Consider the following 20,867-nt stretch of genomic DNA (forward strand, 5'->3'; position numbering starts at 1 on the left):
AGAAGTTCGCAGCCAGGGCAGCAGGCAAGTTCTGTTAAATATTAGATACAGGGTAGGCTTTGGCATGCTCAGCTTCCCTGGCATGTTATTTTACATAATTAAAATTAAATTATTCAGATTTCTTTTCTTTCTTTAAATAGAGACGAAATTAGGAGCAGAACTGATGTTTCCTGATAGCCATAACAAATCTCAAGCATGTGCCTTTTGAAGTACTGTTTTCCTGCCATGATTTGTACATTTTCTTTCAGAATCTTCCTGTGCTGATTTACTCCTTTGTTCCCCTAACTCGTATCTAATTTTCCTCTATGCTTGGCATGGCTGTGCTCCACTACTGTTCAATTACATGGATTCAAAATTAGCAGTGCAAATTCTATGGAGGTACTGCAAGCATCTTGCCATTTTCTTTTCTTAAAAAGAAAAATGAAAATTGAACAGTAGAAAGATATCTTACATTTTCTGGTGAAAGTGTGCCACTGCAAACTTTCTCTCTGCTTAGCCTACTAACAATGGCAACTTGTTATATTAGTTAATGTCATTTTTAGTGCAGCTAAAGAACTTTACCCATAAACACTGTAAGTAGATTACTATAGAATTTTACAGCTAGAGCAAGGAGACTTGGGACCAGGATTTTTCCTGATTTAGCCACAAGCTTGTAGCTTTATTTTGGCCAAGGCACTTAATTTCCCTGGAAATTAAGCCAAAAGTGGATATCACTGTCTACCTACCACATGAGATACGAGAGGGCAGATTTAATTACAGTTCTGGCATGTAGGAAAAAAAAGCTGCAGAAAAAGTGTGAATAGTAAAATATTTTAGAAAAGTACCTGCTCACTGAAGTTACTTATTCTGAGAGAGTCCAATTTTCAGTAAACTCTTCTTTTGCATAATACTAACTCTGTTATTTATCAACCATCTTCATGCATGCTCAGTATTTGGCATGCAGCATTAAAAGTATAATAAATAATAATTAAAATTTCATCAAAGACACAATAGGGAAGGCAAGCAAATACTAAACAGAGGAATGGAGCATTGAAAAACAGGCTTTTACATCTCAACCCCTGTATAGCTTCCAGCCTCATGCTGGGACATTGTTTCAGTACCGACACGGATGGAAGAGCAACTGCTGTTGAGTCACCCACATCAGTCCGTCTGGCACCACATAGGATCCTGCTGTCAGCACTGGCTTTAGAGAAGTACAGCTCCTCCCTGCAACACCCTCTCTTCTGCCTGTAGCATAGATACTGCTAGCTGCAGGCCAAGACTCTGGTGGTCATAGCAATTGTTAAGGAAAAACACTCCTGTATCCCTTAAAACAATGGACTTCCCCCAGAATTACGAAGCTTTTAAAAAATTTGGACTTCTCAGGGTCAGACAAGAAGGAAAACACTTCCAGACAAAGCTGATTTAAGAGCCCAGTTACCTGCAGCAGTGGCAAGTGTTTTGCAGATTACGTTTGTATATGCTTGAACAAAAGTGTGGAGGTATTGTAGGTTTACCTGCAAAGTAATATCTCACAGAAGGAAACTCCTTTTACATTACAACAGTCTTTTGAGATTCAACAAAAATTACATGGGCTTTGAATCTCAGTGTAAAACAACTGAACAGAAATCAGCAGTCTTCTATTGATGCATGAAAGGACACAGTTACACAGCTGACCAGACTGAGCCTTTTCTTCCCATCTTCATTCCGAAAATTCACTTTGAAGAAAATGGTTTTGCTAGGATTCAGTCCATTCATTCCCTTTCAGCTTCTAAATCAGCCAGACTCATTTGTTTTATTTTCTGAACTTATCTTTCACCAGAGCAGCCTAAGTGGGGAAAAAACACAAAAAAAACCACCTAACTACTACTTCTTCTAAGAAAAATGTACTTGTTAAAAAATCCCCATCCAGATGGGATCCTTGCTGCTGATGCATTTATAACACTGAACAGCCACAATAGAGGTTGACCAGGAAACTTATATAGTGTACTACCTACATTAATTTTAAATAAACACATTTTAGGATGAAAGAAGGGTCATCTGAATCCAAATTATCTTTTATTCCATTAAGAATTAGATCATTGGAATCATTAACTTGAAGAAGGCACATTCAGAATAGTAACTATATGCATACAAGGACGGTCATGTAGCAGAATTCTTATGGATGTATTGATATAAATTCAAAATATATCAGCACAATTTCATGGAAGAAAGAAGAAACCCTGAGAACATTATTAAATACAAAGCTATTACCACAGGTGCAGGACATCCATGAAACAAAAAGTGTTGGATGCTAGGAAAAAAACATGATGAAAAATCTGCACAGTTCTCAGTAGTTCATTTTCTGAGACAGGATTCTAGAGTAGATGAAGTCTTTGCATAGAACTATACTACCTTTCTTGCTGTTTACTTTCCTGAAAGTATATTGCCTTGCTTTGCAGTAAGTTTCTTTTTCTTTATAACTGTTTGATCCTTGACTAGTTTTCTCTGAGGTCAGTGCATGCCAATGAATGTATGATGAAATTTGGATTGATCAGAGGTTACTGCCAACCAGTGCCAACTGCAGTCATACCAGGAAGGTATGAACAGGCAGTGATCAAACATATGAGATAGCTGGAACTGGGCAAGAAATCTTCATGAGTCTAACCAGAAAGTATTCAAAAAGAGCAGGGATATGCAAATTTCCCTGGATTAACAAGTAATTTCCCTGCCAGTGAGAGAATGTGAACATTAAGTAATGATGTGAAAGAAAAAAAAATCTCTAATTGACTTGTGATTAGTTGATTGACTGCTCATAAAAGAGAGTACCTGGCTTCTCCAAGGGCAGAAGCTGCAGCTAATAACAAGGGGCAGGGAAAAGAATTAGGGAACAAATTAGAATGGCTGACAGATAAGAAACAGGAAAAAGCAAATGAGTGTGCTGGGACAGGTGCAAGCAGATAATGATGTTGAGCAGGAGACTTGTGTACTGAGGTGCTGAGTTAAAGGGTAATAAGCAGTATAGGATTAGGATTTCAACTGTTCTACAGGAGACAGAAATTTGAAAAATATTTTGAAGAGACAGCACGATGGGGCCTTAACCGTGAACCCTCAAGTCAGAGCTAATTCCCCCGCAAGGGCTACAAAGGTTTTAAGCAGGAAAAAAAGATTTAACAAAGCATAAGTTAGATGAATTCTCTCTTGGGGGAAAAAAAAAAAAAAAAAAAAGGAGATCTTTAAGTAAATCATAGGGAGATTAAAATTATCTATAAACAAATTTACTCCTGCCTTCAAATGAGTTCTTTCTTCCAGAGCTGGTCTAATACTACCAGCAACATGGTGGATTTCTGAGTTGCAGCAAATGCCGAACAGTTCCCTCCAAGTCCCCAAAACTTCAGCTTGGCCTGTTCCCTCCTTCTCTCCACAATGTCTTGGCTTCTCCTCTTGCTGAGCTCTCCCTCTCTGAAAGCCCCACCCCACATTCTGAAAGCTCTCCCTATGCACATTCAGTTACTCCTTAGGGAGAAGCATTCCTGCCTTTCTCAAAGGTTCCTGACCTCATCAGTTTCTTTTTAAAGAAGCATGACATATAACCTCAAACAAATAAAGCAAATATGATCCATTGCACAAGAATTACAAGACAAAAAGATTTCGGTAATGGAAAGTTGCGTGTGCCCGGAGGTAAGATCAAGAAATGCAAATGAGCAACACTCAGGAACTCTGAAAAGATGATTAAAAGCCTAGATATAAAATCTGAAAAACTCTTCTCCTAACTTGATTAATGCTGGCAAATTTTGTTACATCTTTATTTAGTGGAATGGTTGTTATTCAGCAATTTTTACCAAAAAACAGAGTTTACATTAGACTAAGAGGAATAGAAGTGGGGTGATCTTTTTGAACCATATCTTACAAAAAACTAAGACTGGCTTTACTGTGAGTATTGCTGAATTTGGTTGCAGCAGTCTGTGATAGCTGTAGTGCTAACTCGTATCATCGCCTTTTTGGAAGTCATCACTTCAGAGGCAAAGAAAAGACATCTCATTACTTCAGGACAATACACGAGGCCACTCCACAATGCTACAGAGCAGTCACGCAAGGCTGCCCCAATTAATGCAAAAATAAAAAAATTGCCAGTAGTTCTGACAACGTTTCTTCCATACTATTGACAACTGGGAGAATCCTATTCTTTAAGAAAGATGAGCTGAAACAAATTAATACAAAGTTTGGAAATACATTTCTACTTTTGAAAGCTTTTTAAAGACAGCTATTGTAAGCTTTCTTCTTTTTGTGGTTTTAAAACAATGTGAGTCCAGCTCCTAACTAAGTGATTTAATAGCGTAAACACTACATAATGAGATGCTCCTAGTTTTTTATTTCTTTTTCTTTTTTGTTCCTTCCCATTGTGGCCTCTTAAATTATTTATTATTCATTTTGTAACCATTTCTTCTTATAAAGTGCCAGTAAAATTTCATCATGCTCTCTGAAGTACCTGTGGATTCAACTAAGTACTGATCTTAAACAGCATTTTAAAATGTAATGTAGCCGCTTTGCTCTTAACATGAATGGTAGAAGCTGCAGATATAGGAAATTGGGAACGCTCCAGCTGATTTGCACATGCGTGAAACATCCACTGAAATTATGTACCACTAAGAAATACATATATTAACATATGGGAAATATAAAACATTTAAGAAGTTACAGCATATACGGAGGGAACATGTAACAATAACATCTTTTAATTTTTTATCTCTTTAAAAATACCTGGAAAAATCAAGTATGAAGCTGCGTTTTGCTCTATTGCAAAGTAAAAATACCAGACAACACACATTACATAAAATAAAAACAAAACAGCTTTGCACTTGAAATCTGACTTTCAGAAACATTGGAAGATTTTGAAAATAATTATTTGAGCAGAGTTTTTTCCTCTCTTCTTTACAGCCACATGAAAACAGGTTCATGCTCACATGTTCATTATCAACTACAATCTAATATTAGAGAAAATATTCTAAAAAAATCCAGGCAGTTCTGGAATTAATAAAATCAGGTTTCCTACAGCTCTATGCTTTACAGTTGAAATGCAACACCTTCATCTTCTTCTCCACATTGCTACTTCTGTAGGACCATATAATTTATATATAAGTAATGTGATTAAAAATTATATACTTCTGTCAGGTAGTTAGGGCATAGGACAGCTCTAAGTTCACATCACTCAGATTTTCTGTTGTATTTTCCTGCCCTGATCGCCTTTAAGCTATTTTTTCTCCCGCAAAAAACAATAGCGCAAAAAACATGACATAGATAAGAACAAAGAATTCCTTATCCCAGAAAAATGCCAGAGGGTAGACAGAACATATGCAGTAAATTAAACCAGAATTCATCCAGAACTTACAGGTTAAATCTTAGAAACTGGTGAAACCTCTAAGAAACCTGTAAATAAAAGGGATTTATTATTATTATTTTTTCAATAAGCTCAGTTGAGAGACTTTCCAACTCACCATCTAGGCACAACCCACCTCTAGGGCCCCATAAAATGGGATTAGCAGTGAATAGCAGCAGCCAGAAGTCACTTTTTGTATTCAATTAAAAGATACCATTAGTTAAAGTCAGTTGCTAAATGTTCCTTTGAAACATGCTTTTAATGCAAGAATGTTTTTAAAATACATTCTGGTAAAATAGCATCTATCTGCTGAAACATATTCCAAAACATTCACAGCATAATGTGTCTGCTATGCTGTTTCTGTGACTACTCCTACTGTTGTACAGCTCATATGAATGGAAACTTGTAAATTCATAATTTCAGTGAACATCACTAAAGGACACAATGAACTAATAACTTTGTTTTCAATGTTTCAGACAAAAAAAAAATCATATCAATCACATAGTCTTCACACAAAACAAAAAAGATCTGTTACATCAAACAGGACTTTACAAAAAAAATGGCAGTGTCTCACAAATGAATACAAATGCTACGTGCTGCTTAGAAAAATAATTTATTTAGCTTACAAAATTTACATTTTATGTTACACTAAACTATGAGTAACAGTAGCAACTTTGAACCTGCAAAGAAACTATCTCCTGAGATATGATAAACTTGAGATCTTACTTTCATGAGTAGCTTGGAATACATCCCAAGTCCGCAAAAAGTAATGATTGATATTTTTAGTACTTCATTCGTACTTAACATTTTGTATTCTGATTGGAGAAAGTAAGTATAAATGTTGACACTGAATTAACATATGAACTATCCCAGGCAGAGCCTTAACCGAAGTTATAAACATACCTCCAGACTTGATGTCAAGGCATCACTTTACAGCAATGTACTCAAAGCACAATACATTGCTTTCATATACTTTGTAATCTAGCTATCTCAGCGTTTAATATTCTGACTGGTATTCAAAGCGAGAGTTGATTCTTACTTCACATTGGTATAAATTAGACATAGGCATGCTAAACTCAGTACAGCCACACACAATGAGATCGGTATGCTGGTGTGATGTGAATCAAACCTCATGCATGTTACGGCAACACAAACTTCACAGATTGACAAGGTTCCATGCTCTGGAATATCACGGTAAGAAATTTCTATACATCATAAAACTTTGTTCCTAAATGTGTGAGAGGCATTCTGAAAATGCAAATTGTAGGCTTAGTTATATGTGTACCCACGCAATTTACAAAAGTAACAGCTAAGCGTAATTCACTATGTAGTTCTCAAAACAATGTGTTTTTTCATCATGAAAGATCATGAAAGATGGCTGCTAATTTAAAAAAAAAAAAAGAAAAAGGAATAAAATCTTGGTAAGTTATCTTGGAATGAAACTGTCATACAATAAAAAAGCTAAAGGACTTGCTGCAGAAGTTAGAGAATACCTGACAAGTAGTCAAAACGGTAAGTCTCGATATATTTTTTTTAAGAATAAAATAAATCATATTATTGAAATGAAAGATACAACAAGTTTCTGCCTACATGTGAAAATTCTCACTTCTGGTACTTTATTAAGTACATGATTTTATTGATTTTATTGAAAAACTAATGTGAAACAAAACATTTAGCAGTGAGTGTGAAATACAGCTGATACACTTTAACAGGTGAACCATTATTTGAAAACACCATAGTGGCCAAAGTTAGAGTGGGCCAAAGAGGTGAAATAACTCTGAATATCACAAATTTCATAATTTTCTACAAAAGCTATTTTAAGTTCAATACTTTTCATTATATGCAAGCTACTCCGAAAGTAATGACTCCTATAGGGACAGTCTGCCAAAATGGCATCTGACATGGAAGTGCATAGGTGCTTGCTGAATATTTATGGTGGCCAAACAGTGGATGTGAGCACAGTGAGGTGATGGGTGGTGTGTTTCAGCTGTGGACACAGCAATGTGGAAGACAAAACACATTCTGGACAGCCATGCATAGCTCTAACACCATGGAATGAAGAGTGTCTCTATCAGCTCATTCTGTGAGAAGTGTTAAATTACAACCAGGGAACAGTGTATGGAGGTGAATATCATCTTCAACGTGTTGGAAATGATGGTGGCAACATTGGAATAATGCAAAATTTGTTCCAGATGGGACAAATGCTCACATAGGAACAGAAAGAACACCATGTGTAAGTTTGTCAGGACCTATTGAACCAGTACAAACTGAAGATTACAGTATATATATACATGAGGCCAAATAAACCTCAAATCCTAATTCTGAGAATTTTTTAGGAAAATTCTAGTTTAGAAAAAAAAATAAATGAGATAGAGCTGAAGTATTGCAAACATTTAGTCTGCTAAGGAAATATTTTAATAAAATACGTATTTGTTAGTATGTATTTGTCTGCTCACTAGATCAATGCATATAGTAGACTTGGAGATCTACAAAATGTAATGAAACTATACCTTGAAAAAATATTCCTTCATCCTTTCCTCAAACTCATCATTAAATGCTAACTTCATTGATATTAGAGATGCCTCTGCTAGCTTCAGTCATCTGGATTTCAAAACACAAAGGGTTAATTTTCTCTTAGATCAGTAAAGTCTTACAGTATATGCTCGTACGTGTTTATGCATGTCTATGACTGTAAGACATGTACGTAATTATGTGAATGGGACAATTCACATAACGTCTGTACAGCCATTAAAAGTCTGAACACACCTTTACCATTTGGTAATCAAATTAGGAGGAACCCACGATATCTCTGGTTACTTCAGCAATATCAGATTCAGCAAGCTACCTCTCTGGCACATTTTAGAGGAATAAAAAATAGCAATATGTTTATACGGACACAAAAAATAAAACATATAAGGCAGAAAAATTAAGAAAAGACAGATAAACATTTTTTCACATAAACGTTACTTTTCTCTGCTGAAAGTTGAATTTATACGGGAACGTAGTCAGTGAGCCTTTTACATTAAATCAGAGGATGGACTTCTTGCTGAACTGCTGGAAAAGGTCTTTCAAGATTTAATGTCTGGAAATAATCACATGCTGAGGAATTTCATTCCAGTATACCAGTCTCCATTTCATTTGCAGGTAGGAGGTTTAGAGGTATCAAACTGACCTTTCTGACTTTAAACCAGTACGGAGTATCTTGCACACATTCAATTCATTGGAAGCCTGAGATTTTTGTAAAGTCATTTTACAGTGAACTGCAGCAGCAACTGTGGACTGGGAAATATGATGCAATATGTCCACTGACACATGTATCAGATGCCAAGGCAACCTGAGTTTGAGAATTTCCCAATCAAAATGTTACATCACAAGACCCACTTTGTTTCAGTTTTAGAATGCTAAATGGGAAAGGCACTGTATTTTATTTGAATTAAATAATATAAAATATCTGGGATTAAAAAAATAAAATATCTGGATGAAAATGACTCATGCAGTAATTAACTTAGGAGTGCTTTTAATGAGGTACTGGGATTAGCTAGTCTTTTAGTTATCCCTGAATTTAGCAGGAACTGGCGGCATGAAATGATAAAACAGAACTCCAGTAACTGATTTTTTTCTCACACTCCCAGGGGAAAACAAAACAAAAACAAAAAAACACCCAGCATTTGCTAGTAAGCACATACAGAAATTTCAGCTTCAGAAGAGATTCACCTTCAAAAACAGCGTTACACAGAATGGAAGCCCTTCTATTACGTACAGGCTAAATGCCTATTTGTTACTTTCTTCCACTAAGGTAATAGAAAGGTTGAAATTTGAACATCTGATGCATTTATTAAAATGCATCATACCAGCCAGCAATATACATGAAATTTTTTCAAGTCTGATATTCAGTCTATATTGCAGATAAGAGAATTTCCAGAGTACAGGAGAAAACTAAGCAAGTATCTCACAATAAGAGGTGACTTGAAATGGGATAGGTAGATTTTTTCAGGGGCTTCAAAGACAGTTTATATAAGGCAGCCACTCTGGTGAAGTTTCAGAAATGACTCTCATTCTGGAAAAATTAAGAGTTTCTTGACTTGGATACTTGATTGTTCTGTTTTCACAGATATTTTTTTATCTATCTTTCTGGTGAAGACAAAACAAAAAACTCCATGGTTTCTGATGGACTTACTGATACTCTGATAGTCAAAATACATGACAAAAAATCTGCAAACTTCATAGTCACAGCTGTTTGGATGAGATTGTGTTGTCTGTGCTGGACCTAGCACAGAAGGCCTCTTTAAAAATGGTGCACATATTGAGTTGCATAGATGAAATAGCTTATGCCAAAGATGCAAACTGTTCTCTTGGCCAACAGTAAAGCATAGCTGATGCTGATTTTTTTCCACAGTAAGTCCAAAAGTGGGTTACTGGTGGTTTCTGTGAAAATCCTAGTGCCAGGACGTAATTTGTGCTGACTTCCCAGTTCAGTGCTTACTTAACAAGGTGAGTGACACAGAAATCCATGTTATCAGAATGATTCCATGTGACCATCTTTAGCAAATTTCAGTATTACTTCTCAGAAATATTTTAGATATCAGCAACTGTTTCTACTGAAGTTAATTTGAAGAAATACAGTTTATAATACTTGATTTTTTTGTTCCACTGCATACTTCAGCAGATCTCCTAAATCAGTTTCTAGCCTTTTCTTCTACCTGAAATTAATAATATTTCAGCATTACTGCAACAGTATTTATCCTTTATTACTTTCCATTACAGACTCATAGTAGATTGAGTAATAGCAATTAAAACATCCCAACAAACTTAGTTAGATAAATTTGCTTTTGCAGGAGGAATAATCATTACAATTAGGCACCATGTGATCTGAGGGTAGCTTAGCAAATAGGCTTTATTCTAATAAACAAGTAAGAGTGGCAGAATTCACATTAAAAGAGATTATGTTAGTGGGAACAACTGCCTTCATAATTACTGTCATTCACTGGGCATATCAACTACCAAAATTATTACTGTGGAGTAAGTGTAGAAATGCTTTTTGACACCTTAGTGCAATGTAGATGACAGATGAGAAAAGCAGTCTAAGATAAAAACAATTCTGATCTGAAGAGAGATGAAAACAACAGACGACAAAAGAAGAATCACTGTGCCTACTGAAGAAAAACACATACAGAACAGCCATTTGCCTAAATAAAGATAGCAGAACTAAACCTAAAACAGGTTTATTTATGCAACTCCTGTATTTAAATACAGTACCTTAATGAAAACACATTAATAATTGATTTCCAAGAATATTTAGCTCTAAATAGTAATAAGAAGGTGCCTCCTTGACACTAAAAGAAATCATCACGTATTTTCTCACATCATATGATATCAAAAATTCTTATGGTATTAAGGCAAGAAAACACATATCTACTTCTTACAAGCTGAGTAAGGGCAGATTTGCAACTTTAGCTTTGGAAACACGGTTGCTATTGTTGTTAGTACAAATGATAAATGCTGAATGTTGCTTTAGTTCAACCACAGTAACCTCTGTCATTTTTGTTGTCAGCATTCCCAGAGACATTAGATTACAGATTTTTGAAAGACTGAGGTTATCACATTCTGTTCTGCTGTACCTCTGTATACTAATACGCATTTCAGATTTAAAATCTCTCTTAGTTCTTTACACAGAAAAGCAACATACTCCTAGCAGCCCAATTATACTTCCAGTAAAGGGCTGCAATGACTTTTGCTGGAGTGAAAAATATTTTTATATGCAATAAACAAATGAATCAATAAAATCCAAGATGGGCTTTTATTTAGGGATTGCTTTGATTTAGATGGAAATATCAACATTTTGAAATTAAAACACCAAAAATAAGCTGTTCTGAAAAACACCAAAAGTAGCTGTTCCTCCTATTCCTTCTAGGAAAAACCTGCCAGATTTTTTCTACATCTATTTCTAAATTTTACAGTTAGATGAAAAAAATAAAAAAACAAACACCTCAGGAATCTCTGTTGCATTCTCCTGCATTTCCAGATAACTGGCCTGCAACTGACGTGAGTACTGGGAATACAGGCCTTAAAGAGGCACAGATATACTAGGTATGCAGTCTGAATGAGAGATTTAGCGAACCATGGTAACATTTGACTGTAATAAACAAATGGTATCAGTGTTACAATAATAGCTAGTTCTTTATCTAATGGTAATACTGGCATTTTCATTCATGAAAAATATATTCAGTGCTCCTTGGTGCAGCCACTATGCCTCTAAATCAGAAATGAACTGATAAGTAGATTTCTTAGCTCACAAATGGATTTTGGAGAATATAAGAATAGTATTCTCATTGTTCTATGGAATTTCATCTTCAGCTGTCAGTGAGACAGCTGAAAAGAAAGACTAATAATGTGACTGAGCTCTGAATATTCAAGGAATACTTTCACCATCACCGAAACATGGCTTTCACGAAAATTTTGAGAAAAGTAAGAAAATTGCTTTGTTTTGCTTCGTGATTCAGTTCTGCTCTACTCCATTCCATAAAGGGATGGATACTCCTTGTTACACTGAGATCTATTTTTAATCTGAAGTGTACATAATACAAATCTACTCTCTTGAATATTTAGTAATTACCTTCTCAAAAGTAATTAAGATAAATACTCTTATGCTTCCTGTAAGTTATTAAAAAACTGAAGGACATTACAAAATGTGAAGGTTAAGTGAAAATTAGTTGATGCCAAAATAAAGGCCCAGTGCATTTCTGAAAGCCCTATATTGAAGCCCTGTATTTCAGAACAGCTTTATAAACACAGATACTGGTCTTAGCTGATTATAGCCATTATTTAATATATACATACAAAGTTACCTGATTTACCAAATACTAAACAGAACAAAGAAATAAAACAAATTTAGGTGGGATAGGACATTTTTTTCATTATTGAAAACTGCTGTTTTAGGAAAGAATGTAGGAATGAGTCACCAAAGGGTTAAAATCCATTCTGATAACCAGAAAGGACAGTAATTTTTAAGATATGACATATACAGTATGCTTTATACAAAAATAATCTGGTTTTCTACTTTAAAAAATAAAACTGGTCAAAGGAATATTATTTCAGGCCAATATGGAAAAAATATTGTTGCTTAAACCACAAAGGGACAGTTTCACATAATGTCATTAAAAGAACTTTAGCCTTTTCACTTTGTAATATGAACTTCTATCAAAGGTGGAAGAGAGACAAATATTACATGCTATCTGAACTGCCATGCCAAGAGGGTAAATTTAAGAAACAATTTCCTGGCTTTGGAAACAATAAACCCTCTCATTAATGTGTGCGTGTGGTTTGATTTCTTTTCTTCTGTTCCCTCAGCCCTTTTAGAAAATGTTAAAAAAGGAAAAAGAACTCTACTGTAAACCCAATCACACAGTCAAAGGCAAATGAACTTACTGGGCTCTAAACTTACTAAATTTATTCACCTGCACTTTTAAAAAATAATCCAGAATTTTATGTAATAGCAAGGGAGATTAGACTGCTTATCTATCATTGTTAAACACTATAAAGCAGAAGTGATGCTGCTCTAAGGAAAGACAACTGATTTCTGAGTTACAAGTGATGAACAATGTACAAATACATCAAATGGTAAAAGCAATGAATATCTAGATTTTTTACAAATACCTTAGGAAAAAGAGAGGATGTTATTTCTCAACATATTGCTTCTCAGCTGAGACATTTAAGTTCCACTGATTTTCCAGCAAGTGATTTACTTCAAAAAACATTTCAGCTTCAGTAAAGTGAGTAGAGCACACATTTTTATCCATCAGCAGCAGACTCTTTCCAAAATGATACATATAGCTTCCTCCAAAAGTAATGCCTCCTGTTTATTTTCATGGAAACTACAACAAAGATCACAATGACACTATTTCATAGAGCAAATTCTCAGCTGTAAAACACTATTCTTCAACACGGTCACCACCATCAGTCATACATTTTCATCAGCAATGAACATGAGCCTGCATATCAAAACCTGCACCAGTGTAGGTGACCCACAGTCACTGTCACTACTGCTGACACACAACACCCACTGCCTCCCTGTGCTCATACCCACTGTTTTGGTCTCTGTGAACTTTCAGGAAGCATCCATGAATATGAATATGAATGGATTCCATGGAGGAATTCTGTGACACTCCTTTACTTCATCCATACTTCCATGTCAGACACCACTCTGTCAGACTGTCCCTCAGCAACAACATGGAATGGAATATTGATGAACAGGTTCAACATCTACTGCCATACCACCAACATCTACTTCTGACGTTATGGGCCAACATAATAAAACAGGAGGCATTACTTTCAAACCATCCCTCAGACTTAACAGAGCGTAATTTACTGTTTATATTTTATATAAATATTTATATTTTAAAATGACTTTTTTGTCATAAGTTTTAAGTACTATAAAATCTGCAGGCTGGAGACTTTCTTGCAGTTTTCTAATGTTTAAAAGGAAAAAAAAAAAACCAACACTTTAAACATTTCTAACTGTGCTCTGATCTAATTAAAAAAGTAAATTACGAATGTTGGATATAGCATACACTTGGTTTAGTTTATGGTTCTGTGGCCTGAGTTAAGCACAACTTCATTACGTCCATAGTCTTTGTAGACAATGACAGAAATTGGATTCTGTTTGTCCTGCCTTCTCCAGAAGAGATTATTTGGCTATGTGTTTGTCCTGCCCTTCCATTGCTGTTGAAATGAGAAGAGATGGACATGACTGCTTTGTTTTCCGAACCTTTTGAATTAACAGATGTATAAAAAGCCAGTGACAACACTACAATGCATAGCGTTATACACACATGAAAGGTAAAGAAAACTTTGCAAAATAAATAAGAAAGAAATCAAGTCCATAGAAAATGAAAGCAAAGTTCTTTTTTTTTTCTTTTTTTTTCCTCCTCATTTCCTTCTACAATTTTGATATTCTCAGCAAGAAGTTCTGTTTGAAACAAACAGAATCCATATGGACTCTGTAAAGGCTATGGAGTTCACTCGGATGGCAGAAAACTTCAGAAACTTTGAAAAAAAAAAAAAAAAAAAAAGTCCTGTTTTCAGGCGGCACATAATGAGCACATAATGACCGAGATGCCTATGGTGCTAAAAAACAGTGTTCTAGAGAAACACTTCCTAAGCATGAAAGAAGAGTCCAAAATAATTATTGCAATGGTATTCATGTTACTACAGTACTCTAATAGATTTGGCAAATTTTTAAGGCACATCAGTAGTGATTCAATCAGAAGCACTAAAAAAATGGAAAATAAAATCAGGACCATCAGAAGAACTGCTATTTCTTTTGACAGCAAATTCTTCTGTGATGTGCTGCTTGAGATCACAGTAATGCAGAATTGTACCATTACTGTTTAAAATAGAATCATCCAAACAAATACAACCATGCAATACTGTATTTCCATAGCATTTTATATTCAGCATGACATGTCTTTTCTAACTGAGAAGAAAACAGAATAAATAAGTGATCATTAAGCCCTGCTATTAAACTTTCACAGCCACTTAGCAATGCCCTTCTGTATACTTAATACAGATGAGTTGAGATTCAGGTGCTATTGAGTGCTTTACCAGAGGTCCCACAAGAACAAATTCGCTACAACATCTGATAAAACTATTCAGAAGAATAATTCTAAACTTATAAGCTTAATTCTAAGCTTATAAGTGATATATGCTGAGCTTGAAAACATGATATGATTTTGAGGAAATTAGGCTTTAATATTTATACCTTCTTTCATAAATAATTGCTGCAAAGTGAAGGACTTAGATTCATAAATGCACTTGTATAACACTGTATAATAACTCAATAAATATTAGGACAAACATTTTTTATGAATAGTTTTGATTATTAATAATATTATTAAATCTTTTTAAATAACACGTCAGCACAAGTCCTGTACATGGGTAAATAAGCTCATATCAAAGATTAATGTCACAGTTCTTTAAATTCATAATATTTCAGAGATACAATAAATTTAGTTTAGAACTGCAGAGCAAAATGCAAAAGAATATCATAGTCCCAGAAAACCTTTGGTGTACAGGTTACAGGAGCTGATCAGAGTCTCTTTTGGGACTCTTCATTGAAGTGTTTGGCAATCACTGAATCATTACGGACGATTCGTCCTACAGCGGATGGAATTACCAGTTCAATAAAAGTCTTCTGAGTTTTTGTAAAATGTCCTACTGCTTCCCTCTTCCTGCTTGCAGCTTCATTTCACTGATGGCAACATTAACAGAATCTTCCTTGGTAGCATTTGCATCAAAAGGGACTATTCTCTGCATATGTGCTAAAAAATCATACAAAAATAGAAACAAAAAAAATCACAACAATTAAACACCTTCAGAAAAAGACATATTTTGCAGAGCATGACTATGTTTCATAATGCAGTAGTATATTTTACAGAGCAGAATACATGTTATTAATAAGTATTCAACATTAGTAATGCTAAAATTGACAAAACAGACTCATTTTTTCAGAAGAATGCAATCCAAAGCTGTTTAATATGGATGCAGAAAATATATCTTTCTTATTAAAAAAAAAGTAAGCTTCCGCATTTTCTGAAATTTAGAACTTAATAATATTCCATTTCCATCTAATTTTACAATACTTTCATTTATATGAAACAATACAAACCACTCAGAAAATTCTTGAGGAAATGCCATATTCAATATCATAAAGTCAGCAAGTGACACTGAACACTCACAGGATGCCATACATGTATATTCTTTTGCAACTGGCCACATATAAAATGCTAAATACATTATATTGTATCAAAATCTAGAAAATATAAATTGGAAAACCATCTTATAATAAAGTGCTGGATGAAAAAAATCCAAAAATCCAGACAACTGGCAATTATTTGACAAAGGCAGAAATGAAGGGGAACAAAGTAGATGTTATATACAATACACTTTTCTTCAATGGCCTCTCCTCTATCATGTGAACATAAGAATAGTGGTACTTCTTGATTGTTTATTACAAATACCAAAGGACCATTTTTGAAGAGTGCAGTAAAATTGTAGACATATATAACCACTTAGTAGGGATCACGTCCTCATACTTTAATGAAGAGAAGCGAGATGTTTTCATGTCCAGATGGAAAATAAAATCACTGTGTTTGTGACATCAGTAAAACAGTGAGTAGCCACTTTTGAGCACAGAACCTTCAGCATTTGTCCAGAATTATACTACTGTATGATTTTTCAAATTAAGAAAAAAACGAAAAATCATACACAGAATTGCTATACTAAATGAATTTTCATGTTACAGTTTCCAACCATCCCTGCTTCTTACCACTGAGCAACACAAGGTTTTGCTCTATAACACAGTCTTACAGCATCATGAAATTATAATGCCTTTTTAATTTTAATTAAGCTATTTATTTATAAATCTCAATTCAAATTGTCTTAAAAGCTTACGAAAAAGTATACATAGAGGGATAAAGAGAGGCATCAGAATACATTGCAGGAGTTAATTGTCATGGCAATAAAAATCAACATTTAGGACAAATTGCTTTTATTCAACCATGATATCAATTGTACTATTGACCATGTCAAAACAAGAGTATTGTTTATCACCAGATCCAAAGAGTCAGAGAAGACTGTGATCCTAGTTACAGATTGGGAAAACTGGTGGCTATTTTATTCTCCATAAAGTCATAGCTAATGAAACCCTGGAAAATGAATTCCCAAAAACAACAAACAGCTATAAAGACATGTGGCTGCTGGGAAACTATCCAGGCTAAAGCCTTGAAGTGATGAACTGTACAAAGAGAAAGGCAAGATCCAACTTTCAAAGCTAATATAAAGCATCTGCAACTCCTGGGACCTTCATAATATAAAATTATAGAAAATTACAGTGGTCATGAAAAACAGTTTCTGAGGATTATTCTTTAGATAACAACCAGTACTGAGTTTTTAGACCAACTGTTCGGTCTGATAATATTGCAGACTGCAAGCTGTATCTAATGAACAGTTCCTTGTATAAATTATGTTGTAGGTTATACATCTTCCTTTTTAAGACCATGAGTATAGAAATAAAAGCTTAAATTTTCACAACATTTTTAAAATAGCTTCTTTCATTTTTAAAGAAAAATCATTATAGTTGTAGAAATTCTTCAGGTAGAAAGATATAGACCAAAGAAAACAGAATGCTAATTACTTTTCCTTTCACCTGCATGCTGAATTGGCAACACTATGTTACATACATAGAGAGAGATGCAGATTGTTTTTTCCTTACTTACTCTTTCATATTTTTATCCTTTCTTCAACCAATTTTAAACCTAAATTCCGGGTTTCTCTACACAGATAAATTAAAGTATGTTCGATGCATCTGCTCTCTACCCTGATGCTCTTTAAATGTCACACAAATCCCATGTTAGGAACTAACTTTTTTGTACCAGATATTGACTATAATCTAAGTTTTCATGTGTGTAAGAGAGTAGGGATAACACAAAGGCTTGCAAATTGTTCGGGAAAATGAATTAAAAAGAAAGGTCTTCTATTTCTGAAATAAGATGAATTAGTCATAGCAAATAGGTGATGACACTTACAGGTAGATTTTATTAAAAGCTACAGGAGGTTGGGAGCAAAAGACTTCGATCTAGTCTTCACTGTCAAAGCCTCAAGTTATAATTAATTAATATCGTTACTGAAATTAAAAGTTCATGGAGTTTATGTGACTAAGATGAGTGAAGTAGTTTATCATTTAACGCTTACTAGGAATTACAAGAAAAGCTCCCAAATGTTAGAACCACTTCTGAATTTTCACTTGAAACTACATCAACAACTTTAAAATACACTTCAAAATTTGAATGGTGGAGAAGTGGTTCAGCATAAAACATTCAGTCACTAAAAAGTGTTCAGGGAGTAACTCAAATGCATTAGTGCACTGAGGCATCACAAAGGGATGCAAAGTATGTAGTGAAACCTATGGGAAACCTCTGCCTTCCTGCAATGGCAGGTGGAAGCATACACGAGGACATATCAAATGACATGAGAAATCTTAAACAGGCATCTGACTTGCTCTCCATAGTACTTAGTAATACTTAGTAATTAAGCATAAGAAATATATAATAGCACTTATGTGAAAAGAATTTTCGAAGAGAGAAATTAAAAACACTTTCATTCTATCAGAATCAAATAAAATCAGGGATAGAAAAGAAATATCTTTAGACTACTGCCTGGTTTTAGCTCCAGAAAATCTGACAAATGGATTTATAATAGAATGCAAATAAGGAAATAAAACACCAAGTATTTTCATAACAAATTTCTTTCCCTTAAAAATTAATAGAAAAAGGTAAAACACATTTGCTCTTAATTTTTACTTTTTTTTTTTTAATAGTTTTTAACACCTAAGAAAAAAAAGCCCAATCAAAAAACAAAACACTAAAACCTTTCCAGCACCATTGTGAGACTTGGAATATATGAAATATGAAGATCTGAATAATTTATGATTTAGAAAACACCTTCCAGGAGAAAAAATACAACAGTTAATTACATCTTAACAGGGTTTCAGAAGAAGCCTTCCACAACTTTTTCAATTTATGTCTTAGCCAAGAATGCTCAGCAATACAGCAACTTTAAGAGTTTGGTAGGAGCATCTTATCTATAGAATAAGATAGAAAAAAGTTTTAATCCTACTACCAGGCCTCACTATTAAGTCTCATTAAAGCATTAAGTCTCATTAAAGCTATAAAGGCAATGTGGGTAATTGTGATTACTTTTAAAATTTGAAAGAAAATAATATTTAAACAAAATAATAATTGACTGCATACACTACAGCATTCAACCCATAGCAGCATGACTGTCTCCTGTGTTAAGAAAATTCCTGAGAAAGATAATCTATGTTTTATCCAAATACAATCCCTCTTTCAGTTTCAAAACTGTAACCCACCACCATGCCACTCCTTTGTGAGGCAGAAATTCTTTAGCATTTGTAAGTCACTGGCATTAATTCTATCAAATATAATGCTCTTTGCTAGAAGAAAATTGAAATAGAATATAGTAGAACAGAGTAGAACAGAACAACCTTAGTTGAAATGCAAATTATTTTTCCTTATTCAATTCATTCCTTTAAGCGATCAGCTATATAAAAAATTAAGTCTACTTTTCTAACAACACTATTCCTTAATTGACTAATTTGACCATGTTAGAAATATATTGCATGGAGCTTACTGCATCTCATCCAGCTCCTCTGTTCTTATAAATTGCACTTTTACAACAATGCTCCTTCACCCACCATGTTCTCACTTAGTGCACCCCAATTGCAACAACTGGAGTTTCTCCAGATGTTCTGCATTCTTCTTTCTCTCAGAAGTAGAAGAGCAAAAACTGAGATCCAGCCCAAAATAAATTTAAAAGTACTGACATCCCATCAAGTTTCATTCAGATTAAGCAATATAAATATATTTCTAGTATTTTGTGAGCATTTACATTGCATCTTTAAATTTCAACAAGTTTTTGCAGTGGAATTGCAGAATCAGGAAGCTGCTGAGGTAGATCTTTTGGAGATGAACTAGTTCAACATGCCTGCAAGGTATGGGTTGTCCTTTTTTTTTTTAAATATACCCTTAACAATTGAGCTGTACTTTAACTTGGAAAGACATTGACAGGTATGAAAGAAAAATGGGAGAACAACTTTGAGTCAGGGGAAATTCTTCCTGACGTACAGATGAGATCGATGCTTTCACCCATATGCTTTGTTTCCCTTGTTGTTACTCAGTAAGTTCTGCAAAAAGATATTTAATCACAAGCTACAGAACTTGAGAGAAAAAGAAAGCAACTGTCTTCAACCTTACCAGATCAACTCAGGACTTACTGTTGGTGAGCAGTGATTTACTGCAGTATTCATTCCATGACAAAGACGTTTGGAAGTGCAGTGAAGCCTGAAATAGGACTTTCCATTACACAGAATGCACTAGGTTGCCAAAGCACAAACTGGTTATATTGAAAAGAAATGGAAGGTAGTATCCTTCAGGATAAAAGTTTTTGACATCCTTGTGTTGATATCTGGTATGCTAAGAATTGTATATATACACATATAGGTATATATGTGTATATATATACATATAAGTGTTTTCTTTTCTCTATGTATACTTATTTTTTTCTAAATCAGTTCTGACACTCATGGAAAGGTATTCTTGCACCAGATAAAGATCTAATATATCCTATCTTTTATTGTGCAGTTCCCATCTGTATCAGAGATCAGGTAACCTCTAATGACCACAAGTTGTACACATGCACTAGAAAGAATTGTTAAAAACTTTTGAAGTAAAGGCAAAATTAGTGAATTCAAAATTAGTGAATTAGTAAGCTGCTGCACAGTCATGAGACTTAGAACATATCTTTAGCCTCTGAGAAGATGCACAGCTTACACATGCATGATTGCTCACGTAGAGATTGTAAAACCGAATTCTTTGGCAGAGATCTGGCTGACAAACATACATATTTTATTTTCCAGTTAAAAATAAAGGTATAATTATGATGTTACAAAGTTATTCAT

The 20,867-nt window shown here is 34.4% G+C and overlaps 1 protein-coding gene across 9 annotated transcripts in view; it reads right to left on the reverse strand.

The window, feature by feature from the left end:
* Positions 1-5,929: 5,929 nt before the first annotated feature.
* Positions 5,930-20,867, reverse strand: part of CEP128 (centrosomal protein 128) — a 104,165-nt gene continuing 89,227 nt past the window's right edge. For 7 of the 9 annotated variants that reach the window (XM_085225432.1, XM_085225428.1, XM_085225431.1 and 4 more), the window contains one exon: positions 5,930-15,651. In XM_085225432.1, the coding sequence (XP_085081558.1) occupies positions 15,545-15,651 (107 nt within the window). In that variant the 3' untranslated portion in view covers positions 5,930-15,544. Of the gene's footprint in view, positions 20,251-20,867 lie in introns of all 9 variants that reach the window. The other 2 variants (XM_085225434.1, XM_085225433.1) reach the window with 2 other exon arrangements.

This window comes from Meleagris gallopavo, chromosome 5 (genome assembly GCF_905368555.1).
Source record: "Meleagris gallopavo chromosome 5, MGAL_WU_HG_1.1, whole genome shotgun sequence".
In the NCBI taxonomy this organism is placed as follows: Eukaryota; Metazoa; Chordata; class Aves; order Galliformes; family Phasianidae; genus Meleagris; species Meleagris gallopavo.